This window comes from Mesoplodon densirostris, chromosome 2, assembly GCF_025265405.1.
Source record: "Mesoplodon densirostris isolate mMesDen1 chromosome 2, mMesDen1 primary haplotype, whole genome shotgun sequence".
Lineage (NCBI taxonomy): Eukaryota > Metazoa > Chordata > Mammalia > Artiodactyla > Ziphiidae > Mesoplodon > Mesoplodon densirostris.
The window spans coordinates 166,618,258-166,635,173 of NC_082662.1; the positions used below are offsets into that span (position 1 = coordinate 166,618,258).

General features: G+C 40.5%; 2 protein-coding genes across 9 annotated transcripts in view; one reads left to right on the forward strand and one right to left on the reverse strand.

Annotated features, from left to right (window-relative positions):
• The window catches only part of DCAF6 (DDB1 and CUL4 associated factor 6), a 165,299-nt gene that overhangs the window by 146,663 nt on the left and 1,720 nt on the right, over window positions 1-16,916 (reverse strand). The window lies entirely within an intron of this gene.
• On the forward strand, window positions 6,325-8,153 carry LOC132483321 (SWI/SNF-related matrix-associated actin-dependent regulator of chromatin subfamily D member 1-like). Its single transcript, XM_060088608.1, has one exon. It carries the CDS (start codon window positions 6,325-6,327, stop codon window positions 7,756-7,758), a length of 1,434 nt encoding a protein of 477 aa, XP_059944591.1. The 3' UTR covers window positions 7,759-8,153.

A 16,916-nucleotide genomic window follows, 5' to 3' on the forward strand; every position in this document is an offset into this window, starting at 1 on the left:
TGGCTTTGAAATGTGTCAACTCACAACGAACCATGTTTCCCAGAATTTTTCCCCTGTATGTTTCATGTTACTTGAATTACCAGTCATATTTGCACAAGATTGGTGGGTGGAAGTAAAGCAACAGCAATACTGATTTTTATTGATGCTTATATTGTTTATATACATTGTTACTTGTCTGGCTCACCTCATTAGAATGGGGAGCAACTAGGCCTATAACCGTCCTGCCTACCCACAGATCCTCTTTTAGGTTCTTGGAATACTAGGCCAATTTGTGTTTCGGTCCATGACAAAGGGTACCAGTTTCTCCTAAAAAAACACCTACATCTATAAGACTATAAGACATCTATAAGGCAGTGAGAACTGGCATAGATCTTATGTTTTCATGGGTTCAGGCTTGTCCTTCCTATCCCCAATTTACCATCATCCTTTCCCAACTGTCTGTCCTGAGGATGTCAAGCCCCAGCAAAAGACATGAAGAAAACAACTTTACAGAGACAATTTAATGAGTTCCCACAACTACACAAAGTCAAATACCAGTAACACATCTTTGAGTGTATGTTTGTATATCTCCTAGTAATTCTGCTTCTTTGACTGAACTCTTTCATGATTAACATTTTCAGCAAACTAGCAACAGAGGGAAACTTCCTCAATCTGGTAATAAGCACCAATAAAAGACCTAAAATATATCATATTTCATGGTGAAACACTGAATGCTTCCCACTTAAAATCAGGACAATACAAGGAAGTCCACTCTCACCACTATTACTAAACACAGTCCTGGAAGTTTTAGACATTGGAATTGTTAAGGAAAAAAAAAAAAGACACATAGTTTGGAAAGGAAGAAATAAAACAGTCCCTATTGAAAGATGACATGATTTTCCACAGAGAAAATCTCCTGGAATATACCCAGAAACCTCTGAGAATTAATAAGTAAGTTTTACAAGATCACAGCATATAAGATCAACAAACAAAAAAAAATCACACTGTTACATACTAACAATGAATGGGTAGAAGGTGAACTTAAACACAATACATTTGGGCTTCCCTGGTGGCACAGTGGTTAAGAATCCGCCTGCCAATGCAGGAGACATGGGTTTGAGCCCTGGTCCGGGAAGATTCCATATGCCGTGGAGCAACTAAGCCCATGCGCCACAACTGCTCAGCCTGCGCTCTAGAGCCTGCGAGCCACATTACTGAAGCCCACACGCCTAGAGACCGTGCTCTGCAACAAGAGAAGCCACCACAATGAAAAGCCCGCGCACCACAACGAAGAGTACCCCCCGCTCGCTGCAACTGGATAAAGCCTGCACGCAGCAACAAAGACCCAACTCAGCCATAAATAAATAAATAAATATTTATTTTAAAAAAATACATTAATAATTGCTCAGAAGAAAATTAAATATTTAGACATAAATATAACAAAATATGCTGAAGATGTGTATCCTGATAATTATAAAATGCTGATGAAAGAAACCAAAGAACTAAATAACTGGAGTGATGTACTGTGTTTATGGATCAGAAGACTCAACACAGTAAAGATGTCAGTCCTTCCCAAACTGATATGTGAGTCCAATGCAATTCCTATCAAAATCCCAGCAAGGTATTTTGGAGATAAGGACAACCTTACTCTAAAATTCATATAAAAAGGCAAAAGACATAGAAGAGCTAAAACAATTTTGAAAAAGAATTATTGAGGGGAGAAAACGTCACTCAACTTGATGTAAAAACTTACTATATAGCTACAGTAAGCAAAACAGTATGGTATTTACAAAGGGACAGATACACAGATCAATGCAAGAGAATAGAGAACACCAATTAGATACACAAAAATGTGCCCAAATGATTTTTAATAAAGGTGCAAAAGCAATTCAATGGAGAAAATACAGACTTTTAAACAAATGGTGCTAGGGCAAGTGGACATTCATAAGCACAAAAATGAACTTCAAGGTAAATCACATACCTCATATAAAAATTAACACAAAATGGACCCTGGACTTAAACGTAAAAATATAAGACTATAAAACTTCAGGGAAAAAACATAGGAGGTAATCTCCAGGACCTAGGGTTAAGTTAAGAGTGTTTAGACATCAGACCAAAAGCATAATCCATAAAAGAAAAAAACTGATAAACTGGACCTCTCCAAAGTTAAAAACCTTTACTCTGCAAAAGACTCTATGAAAAGAAGAAAAAGACAAACTACACACTGGGAGAAAGTATTTGCAAACTGCATATCTGACGAAGGACTAATACCTAAACTATATAAATAAGTCTCAAAAAACAACAGTGAAAAACAGTGAGACACAACAGTGAGAGATATGAAAATACACGCCACTGAAAATATAAAGATGGCAGGACCCCTCCGAGCACCAACAACCAGCTGCGTTGGGACCTGGCCTTACCTGCCAGCTGGCCAGCATCAGCCCAGGACTCCTGCACTGCACAGTCAGCCATACAAGGACCTGGCCCCAGCCACAAGCAGCTAGAAGCCTCTGCACTATGCAGGGCCCCACAGCCAAGTGGGCTGGGAGCCAGCCCCATGTACGAGAGTGCCACAGCAATCAGCCCCACCACAACAAAAGAGCCCACACAGCCCACACAGGGGGCACCCCTAGGTCATACAACTCTGGTGACCTGAGGGGAGTGTACTTATCCCACAAGCTGCACGGCACAGCCAAAAAAAAAGAAGATATAACAATTGTAAATATATTTGCACCTAACATAGGAGCACATAAATACATAAACCAAATATTAACAAACATAAAGAAGTTGACAGTAACATACTACTACTAGGGGACTTTAACACTCCACTTACATCAATGGATAGATCATCCAGACAGAAAATCAATAAGGAAACACTAACTTTAAACAACATATCAGGGACTTCCCTAGTGTTCCAATGGTTAAGAATCCGCCTCCCAATACAGGGGACGCAGGTTCAATCCCTGGTTGGGGAACTAAAATCCCACATGCCATGAGGCAACTAAGCCTGCACTCTCTAGACCCATGCACCACAACTAGAGAGCTCACATGCCACAGCTACTGAGCCCACGTGCTATGGGGCCCACGTGCCACAACTAGAGATCCCCACGTACCAAAACTACTGAGCCCACGTGCTCTAGAGCTCACACACTCTAGAGCCCACATGCCACAACAAAAGATCCCACATTCCACAACTAAGACCCGATGCAGCCAAATAAATAAATAAATAAATAAATAAACATTTTACAAAATGGTTAAGATAAATGTTCTGTGTATCTTACCTCAGTAAATGAAAAAAAAATCAAATCAGATGAACTTAATAGATATAGAAAGAACGTTCCATTAAAAAGCAACAGAATAGGGCCTCCCTGGTGGCGCAAGTGGTTGAGAGTCCGCCTGCCGATGCAGGGGATACGGGTTCGTGCCCCGGTCTGGGAGGATCCCATATGCCGCGGAGCGGCTGGGCCCGTGAGCCATGGCCGCTGAGCCTGCGCGTCCGGAGCCTGCGCGTCCGGAGCCTGTGCTCCGCAACGGGGGAGGCCACAACAGTGAGAGGCCCGCATACCGCAAAAAAAAAAAAAAAAAAAAAAAAAAAAAAAAAAAAAAAAAAAAAAAAAAAAAGCAACAGAATACACATTCTTCTCAAGTACACATGGAACATCTCAAGGATAGAGCACAAGCTGGGCCACAAAGCAAGTCTCAATAAATCTTCTTAAGACTGAAATCATACCAAACATCTTTTCTGACCATAACACTGTGAGCCTAGAAATCAACTATAAAGAGAGAAACTGCAGACACAAAAAAACCCATGGAGGCTAAACAACATGCTACTAAACAACCAATGGATCACTGATGAAATCAAAGAGAAAATCCAAAAATACCTGGAAACAAATGAAAATGGAAACACACTGATCCAAAATCTATGGGACTTAGCACAAGCAGTTCTAAGAGAGAAGTTTATAACAATACAAGCCTAGCTCAGGAAACAAGAAAAATCTCAAACAACCTAACTTTACACCTAAAGCTACTAGAAAAATAACAAACAAAACCCACAGTTAGCAAAAGGGAAGAAATAGTCAACAGCAAAATAAGTGAAATAAAAACTAAAAGATCAATAGAAAAGACCAATGAAATTAAGAGCTGGTTCTTTGAAAAGATAGACCAAATTGATAAACCTTTAGCTACACACATCAAGAAACAAAGAGAGGGCCCAAATCAATAAAATCAGAAATGAAAAAGGAGAAATACAAAGGATCATAAAAAATTACTATGAAAAACTATGCACCAATAAAATGGACAACCTAAAAGAAACCGACAAACTCCTAGAAATGTACAATCTCCCAAGACTGAATCAGGAAAAAATAGAAAACTTGAACAGACCAATTACCAGTAATGAAATTGAGTCAATAACCAAAAAACTAAGAATAAGCAAAAGTCCAGGACCAGACAGCCTCACAGGTAAATTCTACCATTTAAAGAAGAGCTAATACCTATCCTCAAACTATTCAAAAAAACTAAAGAGGAAGGACTTCTGAACTCATTCTATAAAGCCAGCAGCACCCTGATACCAAAAAAAAAAAAAAAACACACAAAAAAAAGGAAATTACAGGTGAGTATCACTGATGAACACACATGCAAAAATCCTCAACAAAATACTAGCAAGTCGGGCTTCCCTGGTGACGCAGTGGTTGAGAGTCTGCCTTCCGATGCAGGGGACACCGGGTTCATGCCCCGGTCCAGGAAGATCCCACATGCCACGGAGCGGCTGGGCCCGTGAGCCATGGCCGCTGAGCCTGTGCGTCCGGAGCCTGTGCTCCGCAATGGGAGAGGCCACAACAGTGAGAGGCCTGTGTACCTCAAAAAAAAAAAAGAATCCACCTGCCAGTGTGGGGGACATGGGTTCAATCCCTGGTCCAGGAAGATCCCACATGCTGCAGAGCAGCTAGGTCCGTGCACCACAACTACTGAGCCTGCGCTCTAGAGCCTGCAAGCCACAACTACTGAGCCTGTGTGCCACAACTACTGAAACCCACGCACCTGGAGCCCATGATCTGCAATGAGAAGCCCATGCGCCGCAATGAAGAGTAGCCCCCACTCACCTCAACTAGAGAAAGCCCATACAGAGCAACGAAGACCCGATGCAGCCAATTAATTAATTAATTAAAAACCCAATTACAAAATGGGCAGAAGACCTGAACAGACATTTTTGCAAGGAAGACATACAGATGGCCAATGCGCACATGAAAAAATGCTCAACATCCCTAAACATCATGCAAATGCAAATCAAAACCACAATGAGCTATCACCTCACACCTGTCAGAAAGGCTATTATCAAAAAAACAAATAACAAGTGTGGGAGAGGATGTGAAGGAAAGGAAACCCTCATGCACTGCTGGTGGGAATGCAAATTGGTACAGTCACTATGGAAAACAGTATGGAGGTTTCTCAAAAAACTAAAAAGAGAACTATTGTACTATCCAGTGATTCCACTCCTAGGTAATTTCCAGAAGAAAACAAAAGCATTAATTCGAAACAATATATGCGCCCCTATGTTCATTGTAGCATTATTTACAGTAGCCAAGATGTGGAAGCAACCTAACTGTCCATCAACAGATGAATGGATAAAAAAAGCTGTGGTGCATATATATGCAATGGAATACTACTCAGCCATGAAAAGGATGAAATCTTGCCATTTACAACAACGTGGATGGACCCGGAGGATATTACGTCAAGTGAAATAAGTCAGAGAGACAAACACAAATATCATATGATTTCACTTACATGTGAAATCTTAAAAACAAAACAAATGAGCAAACGTAACAGAAGAGGAACAGACTCATAGATACAGAGAACAAACAAAACAAATGAACCAACGTAACAGAACACAAACAGACTCATAGATACAGAGAACAAACAGGCGGTTGCCTAAAGGGAAGGGGTTGGGGGGAATAGTTGAAGGAGATTAAGAGGTACAAACTTCCAATTACAAAATAAATGAGTCACATCAATGAAATGTACAGCATAGGAAATAGTCAATAATATTGTAATAACTTTGTATGGTGACAGATAGTAACTATACTGACCATGGTGATTATTTTGTAGTGTACAGAAATATCGAATCACTGTGTTGAGCACCTGGAACTAAATTAAATACTTCAATTAACACGCCTTTTCCGCTTGTCTCCCCCCGCTCTAGCCCACAGTCTCGCTGCCCCGCGCCTCCCGTGCCGGCTGGCTGGCCGGGCGGACCGGCCGGGCGGACGGACGGGCGCGCAGGGCACGCGGGGGGCGGGGGGAGTTCCGGTTCCGGTTCTTTGTGCAGCTGCAGCAGCGGCTTCGGGAAAGATGGCGGCCTGGGCGGGTTTCCAGATGGAGGCTCTGAGCGGCGGCGCCGGAGCCTCAGGAGGGGCGGGCGCGGCGGCTGCCCTGGGTCCGGGCGGGACTCCAGGGCCTCCCGTGCGAATGGGCCTGGCGCCAGGTCAAGGGCTGTACCGCTCCCCGATGCCCGGAGCGGCCTATCCGAGAGCAGGTATGCTACCAGGCAGCCGAATGACACCTCAGGGACCTTCCATGGGACCCCCTGGCTATGGGGGGAACCCTTCAGTCCGACCTGGCCTGGCCCAGTCAGGGATGGACCAGTCCCGCAAGAGACCTGCGCCTCAGCAGATCCAGCAGGTCCAGCAGCAGGCGGTCCAAAATCAGAACCACAATGCAAAGAAAAAGAAGATGGCTGACAAAATTCTACCTCAAAGGATTCGTGAACTGGTACCAGAATCCCAGGCCTATATGGATCTCTTGGCTTTTGAAAGGAAACTGGATCAGACTATCATGAGGAAACGGCTAGATATCCAGGAGGCCTTGAAACGTCCCATCAAGCAAAAACGGAAGCTGCGAATTTTCATTTCTAACACTTTCAATCCGGCTAAGTCAGATGTCGAGGATGGGGAAGGGACGGTGGCTTCCTGGGAGCTTCGGGTAGAAGGACGGCTCCTGGAGGATTCAGCCTTGTCCAAATATGATGCCACCAAACAAAAGAGGAAGTTCTCTTCTTTTTTTAAGTCCTTGGTGATCGAACTGGACAAAGACCGGTATGGGCCAGATAACCATCTGGTGGAATGGCACAGGACCGCCACTACCCAGGAGACAGATGGCTTCCAGGTGAAGCGGCCAGGAGACGTGAATGTACGGTGTACTGTCCTGCTGATGCTGGATTACCAGCCTCCTCAGTTTAAATTAGACCCTCGTCTGGCTCGGCTGCTGGGCATCCACACCCAGACCCGTCCAGTGATCATTCAAGCACTGTGGCAATATATTAAGACGCATAAGCTCCAGGACCCACATGAGCGGGAGTTTGTCATCTGTGACAAGTACCTCCAGCAGATCTTTGAGTCTCAACGTATGAAGTTTTCAGAGATCCCCCAACGGCTCCACGCCTTGCTTATGCCACCAGAGCCCATCATCATTAATCATGTCATCAGTGTTGACCCGAATGATCAGAAAAAGACAGCTTGTTATGACATTGATGTGGAAGTGGATGATACCTTGAAGACCCAGATGAATTCTTTTCTGCTGTCTACTGCCAGCCAGCAGGAGATTGCTACTCTAGACAACAAGATCCATGAGACCATAGAAACTATCAATCAGCTGAAGACCCAGCGAGAGTTCATGCTGAGCTTTGCCAGAGACCCTCAGGGTTTCATCAATGACTGGCTTCAGTCCCAGTGCCGGGACCTCAAGACCATGACTGATGTGGTGGGTAACCCGGAGGAAGAGCGCTGAGCTGAGTTCTACTTCCAGCCTTGGGCACAGGAGGCCGTGTGCCGATACTTCTACTCCAAGGTGCAGCAGAGACGACAAGAATTAGAGCAAGCCCTGGGAATCCGAAATACATAGGGCTTCTCCCACAGCCCTGATTTGGCTGCACCGATTTCTTTATTTGGGCCCTGTGCTGCCTGCCTCATAGCACCTGCCTTGGTCTTGCTTGGGGCCTTCCAGGGGATGCTGTTGGCTCTAGGACAACACCAGAATGAGGAGGGTCTCACATGATACCTGTTGCCCTCTTCTCCCACCCCATCCCTTCCTACCCCCAGCTTCCCTTTGCCCCACAAAGTTCCCATGTGCCTGTACCCTCCCCTGGTCTGCATAGGACCTCTAGATAGTATTAAAGAGAGAACCCGTAGTGGTAATCAGTGCATTGAATGGATTGGGCCTGAGGCCAAGTGGTCTTCAAGGGGACCAGCTACACTGATCCTGCCCTTCAGAGACCCAGGAGTTGGGAGCTTTAGCCCCTTCTTCGAGACTCAGGCCTGGGGGCCCTCTATAAGCTGGTTGATCTTGGCTTTCCTGATAACAGAATCCAGTTCCCTCCCCTCCCTCCACAGGTTTAGAGTAAACTCTCCCTTCACTTGTTGCCCTCTAGCACTAAAGGACTCCTGGTTCTTGGGCTCCACCGAGCCCCAGGTCAGTCCGCGGCCCTCTGGAGTGGCCTGTTGTCTCAGTGCTTCTCTTACTCCCTCGTAGGGGGTCCACATCAGTATTGGAGTTTGTTCTCTTAGTATTGCTCCCTCTCACCACACTCCCTGTAGCTGCTTTTTAGGATTCCCTCCTATCTGTCCTAACCCAGGGCATTTGAGTGGGGGAATCTTGCCTTTCCCTGTCAGAGCCCCAAGGGCCCTCACCTAGGGTACTGTCATTGCCAGCAGAGGCTGTTCCTTCCTGCTGTTGCTTGGAGGTGTGACTCATTCATTCATTCCACCCTGCCTCCCCCATCCTTTCATGGAGAAACAGGCCTAAAAATCAATCGGGTAAAAGCCCTGGGCCATCCCTGTCTTCCTGTCCCTTGTCTGCCCAGTTGACACCCACTGGTGACTTCCAGGGCACTGAGGAGTGAAAGCGCCTAGGGCTGGAGAATAGCTCTGAGTTGGGTCTGTGACTCTTCCCTCTCCCTGCCTCACAGGACTGTGACTCCCCAGCCCCTGCCCTCAAAGCTTCGGACCCCTCAGGTAGCAGCAGGACCTTGTGATCTTGGCCCCTTGCAACTTAGATGGTTTTGCATCTTTCCAGGAGAGCCTCAAATTCTTCTTCCAGGTTGTATCACCCCTGAGTTAGCATAGCCCAGGCTCGCAGACTCAATACAGCAGGGTGGGAGACAGCTGGGCACAGAGGGGGAATCCCGTTCAGCATGGGCTCTAAACTCGCAGAACTGACAGAGCCCCTGCTTCCCCACCCCCTCCTCAGGCTTCTGCGAGCACATGCCCCAGCCCGTATCCCTGACTGTCCCACACTGGGGACAGCAGAACTTTCTCCCCGTCTTCCCCTTCCTGTCATTATCCCACTCCTCCCTTGAAAGGTTCTCCCCAGAGTGACACTGGACAGACAACCTCTGTTCCTGGGGCTGGAACCATGAGAAGGAAGCTCAGCACTCCTACACAGTGTCCCTGAAGATAACTGTTTTTATTAACTGAATTATTATGTTTTTTCATGGACCAAAATTTTTTTTGTATTGTCCCCTTACCGACGTCACCCAGTTTTAATAAAAGAATCTTCTGGAAAAAAAAAAAAAACTTCAATTAAAAATTGATACTTCAATTTAAAATACTTCAATTAAATACAACACTTCAATTAAAAAAAGAATAAGAAAATATAAAGATAGTTTAAAAAAAACAAAAGCACATAAAAAGATGCTCAAAATTAACCATTAGGGAAATTATAAATTTAAACCACGAGTTACCACTACACACTTATTAGAATTACTAAAATAAAAAACAGTGGCAACACTAAGTGCTGCTGATGATGCAGAGAAACTGGATTACTCATACGTGGCTGATGGGAACATAAAACGGTTCAGCCATACTGGAAAAAGGTATGGCAGTTTCTTACAAAAGTAAACAATGTGCTTATCATACAGTGCAGTAACTACAATTCCTGGACATTTATCCCAGAGATGAAAATCTATGTTCATACAAAAACCTGTATATGGATGTTCATAACAGCTCTCTATTTAACAGTCAAAAACTGGAAACTATACAAATATCTTCAACAAATGAACGATTAGTTATATATTGATGTCATGAAATACTAATCAACAATAGAAAGAAATAAACTATTGTACACACAACCTGGATGAATCTTAAGGGAATTATGCAGAGTGAAAAAAGCCAATCTCAAAAGTTTACATGCTGTTATTTATAACATTACATACATGTTATTTATGTAACATTCTTGAAATGACAAAATTATAGAAAGGGAGAACAGATTAGTAGTTACCAGGGGTTAGCTGTTGGGAGGGAAGGAGGTAGCTGTGGCCAAAAATGGGATCACAAAGGACTATTGTGATGAAACTGTTCTGTACCTTAAATATGGTGGTAACCACTTTAATCGATTAACATTAATTTATTTAAATTATTAGAGAAATGCAAATCAAAACTACAATGAGGTATCACCTCACACGGGTCAGAACGGCCATTATCAAAAAATCTAGAAACAATAAATGCTGGAAAGGGTGTGGTGAAAAGGGCACCCTCCTCCACTGTTGGTGGGAATGTAAATTGATACACCCCTATGCAGAACAGTATGGAGGTTCCTTAAAACACTAAAAATAGAAAGCAACCCCACTACTTGGCATATACTCTGAGAAAACCATAATTCAAAGAGTCATGTACCACAATGTTCACTGCAGCACTATTTACAATAGTCAGGACATGGAAACAACCTAAATGTCCATTGACAAATGAATGGATAAAGAAGATGTGGCACATAGTTACAATCGAATATTACCCAGCCATAAAAGGAGCAAAATTTGAGTTATTTGTAGTGAGGTGGACAGACCTAGAGTCTGTCATACAGAGTGAAGTCAGTAAGAGAAAAACAAATACCATATGCTGACACATACATATGGAATCTGAAAAAAAAAAAAAAAAGGTACTGATGAACCTAGTGGCAGGGCAGAAATAAAGACATAGGCATAGAGAATGGACTTGAGGACATGGCGGGGGAGGGGCAAGCTGGGGTGAAGTGAGAGTATCATCAACGTATATACACTACCAAATGTAAAACAGATAGCTAGTGGGAAGCAGCAGCATAGCACAGGGAGATCAGCTCCATGCTTTGCAATGACCTAGAGGGGTGGGATAGGGATGGTGGGAGGGAGGCTCAAGAGGGAGGGGATATGGGGATATATGCATGCATATGGCTGATTCACTCTGTTGTACAACAGAAATTAGCACAGCATTGTGAAGCAATTATACTCCAATAAAGATGTATTAAAAAATAATAATAAAATTTTTTTTTAAAAATTAAAATTAAAATCAGTGCTAAAATTGCATGGAACTAATACACACACATGCAAAAGTGCATGTAAAACTGGGGAAATATGAATAAGATTCATAGATCTATGTCAATTTCCTAATTGTGATATATTAATACAGTTGTACAAGATATTACCATTAGGAAATTGATTGAGGGTATATGAGATCTCTTTGTATAATTTCTAACAACTGCACATGCATCTACAGTTATCTCTAAATTAAAAGTTAAAGTACCAAACAAAACAAAACCTTCCCACAAAGAAAACTCCAAGCTCAGATGGCTTCAATGATGAAATCTATCAAACATTTAAGGAAAATGTAATTTCAAGTCTACACAAACTCGTCAGAAAAAGAGAAGAACACTTCCAACACACTTATGAGGCCACCATTATCCTGATACGAAAAACAGGCAAAAATATAACAACTGTGAGCTAATATCCTTAAAGAACAAAAACACAAAATTCTTACCAAAAGTGAAGCCAGCAATATATAAAGACAATTTATCATAACCAAGTAGGATTTGGCCCAGGAACTGAATGTTGGTTCAACATTCAAAAATCTATCAATATGTTAACATAATCTATGAAACAGAAATCATATAATCAATTCAACAGATGCAGAATAAACCCTGACAAAATTCAACAGCTAGTCATGATAAACACTCTCAGCAATTTAAGAGTAGAAGGGGATTTCTTCAATGGGCATCTACAAAAACCTACAGTCAACAACATATTTAATAGTTAAAGACTGAATGCTTTCCAGGATGAGGAATAAGGCAACAATGTCCACTCTTACTACTTCCTTTCAAGATTCTACTGGAGTCCTGGTCAATGCAATTAAGCAAGAAAATTGAAAATGGAAGAAAAAGATAACATAGGTAAAAAAGGAAGAAATCTTGTTTTTTGGGGGTTTTTTTTGGTCACACCACACTGCTTGTGGGATCTTAGTACCCCAACCAGGGATTGAACCTGGTCCCTCTGGGCAGTGAGAGTACCAAGTCCTAATCACTGTACCGCCAGGGAATTCCCAGGAAGAATCTTAATATGCAGTGACATAATCAACTACATAAAATCCAAAAAAGCCTGCAAAAAAAAAATTTTATTAGAACTAATGAGTAGGGCTTCCCTGGTGGCACAGTGGTTAAGAATCCACCTGCCAGTGCAGGGGTCACAGGTTCAAGCCCTAGTCCGGGAAGATCCCACATGCCCTGGAGCAACAAAGCCCGTGCGACACAACTACTGAGCCTGCACTCTAGGGCCCACAAGCCACAACTACTGAAGCCGATGCACATAGAGACCGTGCTCTGCAACAAGAGAAGCCACTGCAATGAGAAGCCTGCACACCACAACGAAGAGTAGCCCCTGCTCGCTGCAACTAGAGGAAAGCCCGCACGCAGCAACGAAGACCCAACGCAGACAGAAATTAATTTTTTTAAAAAAGAACTAATGAGTAGGTTGAGTAAAGTTGCACGATATAAAGCCAATTTTAAAAAATTTTATTTCTATATATGCACAATGAATAATTTGATATTACTTATAAACATAAAATGATACTATCTAAAATAGTATAAAAACGTTAAATATACAGGAATAAATATAGCAAATATATATATAAGATCTGTACACTGAGAAATTTATAACATTGCTGAAAGAAATGAAGGAACAACAAAATAAATGGAGAGAAAAGCCACCATTATGAATTGGAAGATTCCATACTGTAAAGACTACAATTCTCCCTGAAATAAGGTACAGATTCAACACAGCATCAATCAAAACCCCAGCAGTCCTTTTTATAGAAATTGACAAACTGATTCTGAAATTTAAAAAATGAAAAGGACTCAGAATAGCCAAAGTAATTTTGAAAAAAAGAACCAAGTTCAAAATATCACACTAGCTGATTTCAACACTCACTATAAAGACCGGAAGTAATGGCATAAAGGCAGACACCTAGATCAATGGAATGTGGTAGAGAAATTGACTTACACAAACTGGGAGAAAATATCTGCAAAATACATATCTGATTAAGGACTTGTATCAAGAATATATAAAGAATTTTTACAATATTAAGAAGGTAAATCTGAATATTTAACCAAAGTATAAGAATGGCAAATAAGCCATGAAAATATACTCAAAATCATTAATCATTAGGACTAAATCAAATGCAAATTAAAACAATAGTGATATTATACCTACATATCAACTAGAAAAGCTAAAATTAGGAAGATTCATAATGCCAAGTATAGAAGAGAACGTGGAACAACTAGAACTCTCAAACACTGCTGATGGGAATGCAGTATGGTACAACTGTTTTGAAAAAGTTTCTTACGAAGTGAAACACACTTATTATACAACTCGGCAATCCCATTGCAAGTATTACTCAAGAAATGAGGATTTGGGAATTCCCTCGCAGTTCAATGGTTAGGAATCTGGGCTTTCACTACCGAGGAGGGCCTGGGTTCAATCCCTGATCGGGAACCAGCAAGCCGTGAGGCATGGCAAAAAAAAAAAAAAGTGAGGATTTAAAAGTGTTCTACCGTAGTTATTTTTGCCAAAGTATAAATTAAAAGTTTTGTTATTTATATCTTCTTTATTAGCCATCAGCACTATTCAAAAAACATTTTTTTTAGTCTACTACAACTACTTGGGAAACCCACCCACCCTAACTTTGAAATCAGTAACATTCAATTACAATTATAAAAAAACACACCACCTAGAACAGCTTTGTGAACCTCAAGCCAACACTCATTAGTGGATATTCTACTGGGTCAACACCAACATTTTTAACAACACGATATGGAACAGAAAAAAGAATGCACCACACCTAGTAAGGGTAAATGTCATTTGGGGAATCTTTTATTTTAGTTATGTGTATCACAAGTTGCCATGTAAATGTATTTTTACTGTGGATCATGGTCAAAACATTTGAAAAACACTGACATAAAACATACCTGAAATATAAATTTTGTGCTACCAGAAGCTCCTATCCCTTTTAAGCACTTTCATCCTATACCAAGTAGGAACGAAATCTACAGTAGAGCTATTCAATTGTCTGCTGCTGTTATGATTGATAACATGCATTTAGTGGCCTAATCTTCAGGAATTAACAGCATATTCTATTACAAACATTTGTCATATTTAACTGTCATTATTAACTATTAAAATCAGACCTTTTTTAGCTTTCACTGAAATTTTAAGACTAAAGAAATAAAATACAAATACTTCACTAACTTTTCCCCAGTAGTTAACAAGGAGGAAAAACTCAGAATTTTCTGACCCTCATAAAATATGTTTTAACCCGGCAACACTTTATGAAGAACTTGGTAAGTCTGAATATAGATGTATTCAAGATACGCTAAAGACTAATCTAAATGCAAAATTATCCATTTCAGTACATACTGACCCTAACGACATTCAAAGGACATAGACTTCCTAATCGCCTGAACAAAAAGAGATTTCAATCTCCACTATAAGGCTGTCACTGGCTTAGTGGTATAGTCTGAATGTTCGTGTCCCCCCCTCACCCCACCCGGACCAATTCCTCTGCTGAAATCCTAATTAGGAGGTGGGAATCTTTGGGAGGTGATTAGGCTTGGATTAGTGCCCTTATAAAAAAGATCCCAGAGAATTAGTTCACTTCTTCTGCCTTGTGAGGTTATGGTGAAAAGATGGCTATGAACCAGGAAGCAGGCCCTCACCAGACTCAGAACCTGACCATGTGAGCACCCTTATCTCAGGCTTCCAGCCTCCAAAACTTTGAAAAATAAACTTATGTTGTTCAAAAGCCACCCAGTTTATGCTATTTTGTTACAGCATCCCAAGTTGACCAAAACACTGCCTAATCATAACTTAAACATTTTGTATTAAACATATAATACATTAGGGCAAACAACTCCCTTGAAAATTTCCCTTAAATTGCTTTTTGTTAGTCAATTACTGTCTTTTAATTTAGAAAGGTTAAAAAGTGTAAATCCAAATTGTAGGCAAGCCTGTCTAAAATGAGAGAAATAGGAAGAGAAAGAAGAAATGTACAGATGATAGTTTCTTTTATAAGTAATGTTTATCTCTATAAAACTGTAATGAAATATGTATGGCTAATAAATAATTGTAACAATGATTGAGTTCCAAAAGCACTACTCTATAACTAGTATACGGTATCTTAAGAAACATTTAGACCTACAGGTGTCTCTGACTCTGGACTTTGACAATTGCTCTTTAAAAAAATAAATTCTCCATTGAAATTTAGATCGGGCTCATAAAGATTACAATCCCTGGCCTAGCCTCTGAATCCATGCCAGACAAAACACTTCATTGGTTCAGGTGAATCTTGTGAATTTGTGGGCTATAAGTAAACATATACATCTTCTTCTAAATAACATATGACAAATTATCTTTATTCTCACAATATAAAAGGATGTTTTGTGAACTGCATTTTTTTTTGATGGGAGGAAAATAGAAAATTAACCAAATTTAAATAAAACCACCTGTAAAACATGAATACTACTATTGAAAAGGCACATGCTATGGTTAATTTGAAATGCACATGTTACAAGAAAAATCTGTCAATTGCTTCTATCCCAATTTTACTGTTATTTAGAAGTAATTCATTATTAGAAATACAAATAATGGAGATAAATTAGAAAAATATTTAACCTACAGTACTATAGATAAACAATCAAAATGTTTAAATATTGAAGTCCCCCCCAAAAAAAATCTATTTACTTTTTAAAACACTTGGACTTCTTAAAAAGAAGACTTTATAAGAGTACGTAAAAATATCACTTTTTAAAAATCTCATTAATTCAAGCAATACCAATGTGGATTTTGCTGTTTCCTGCTAAGCCAAGATTAGCACTGGAGTGTGAAAGAGATGGATAAACTAAAGGTGTAAAAAAAGTCTCCTAAGGCTAAGAAATTACTCTTCAAGCTATTTTTGAATATTAAAAAAAAAACACTTTTAAAGGATGTATTAATTATAAAGTATATATTACTACCACATTTAAAATATTATGTAAGATATGGAATTTCCTGCATGAATATACATATATTTGAAAATCTATAATTTCGACTTTCTACCAAAGACAGTGGACTCTTACTCTTCAATTCTCCTCCACCCAACACACGAACTCCACTCCCATTATGGAGCTAGAAGAGGAAGGGAAAAAGAAAATGTATGGTTTTATATTTTAATTGACTCTATCATAGATACAGCTGAAGTAACTGAACCAGCAAAAAACATTAATACATAAACCTACATGTAAGTACTACTTATTTAAATGCTCCAACTAACAGAGATAAAGGACCACATATAAATTCATTGGTGTAGAACACAAGTTTTTTTATTAAGCTAAAGTTAAGTTCTTTCTCAGCAAGTAAGTATTAAAAGAAATACTTTTAATACTTTTAGGTTAATGGTTTAAAAAAGCACTCTCTATTGATATTAAATTTTAAAATGATTAATCACCACTCCAGGTACTTATCCTAGAACAAATGCACAAAAAGCATGTGCAAGGAGGTTCACTGTAGTGCTGTTAGTAACAGCAAACGTCCAAAAAAAGAAGAAAGGTTGAGTCGACGATGACACCTTCATACTGTTAAATACTCCGCAATAGTTTAAAAAACTGTATAGATCTAT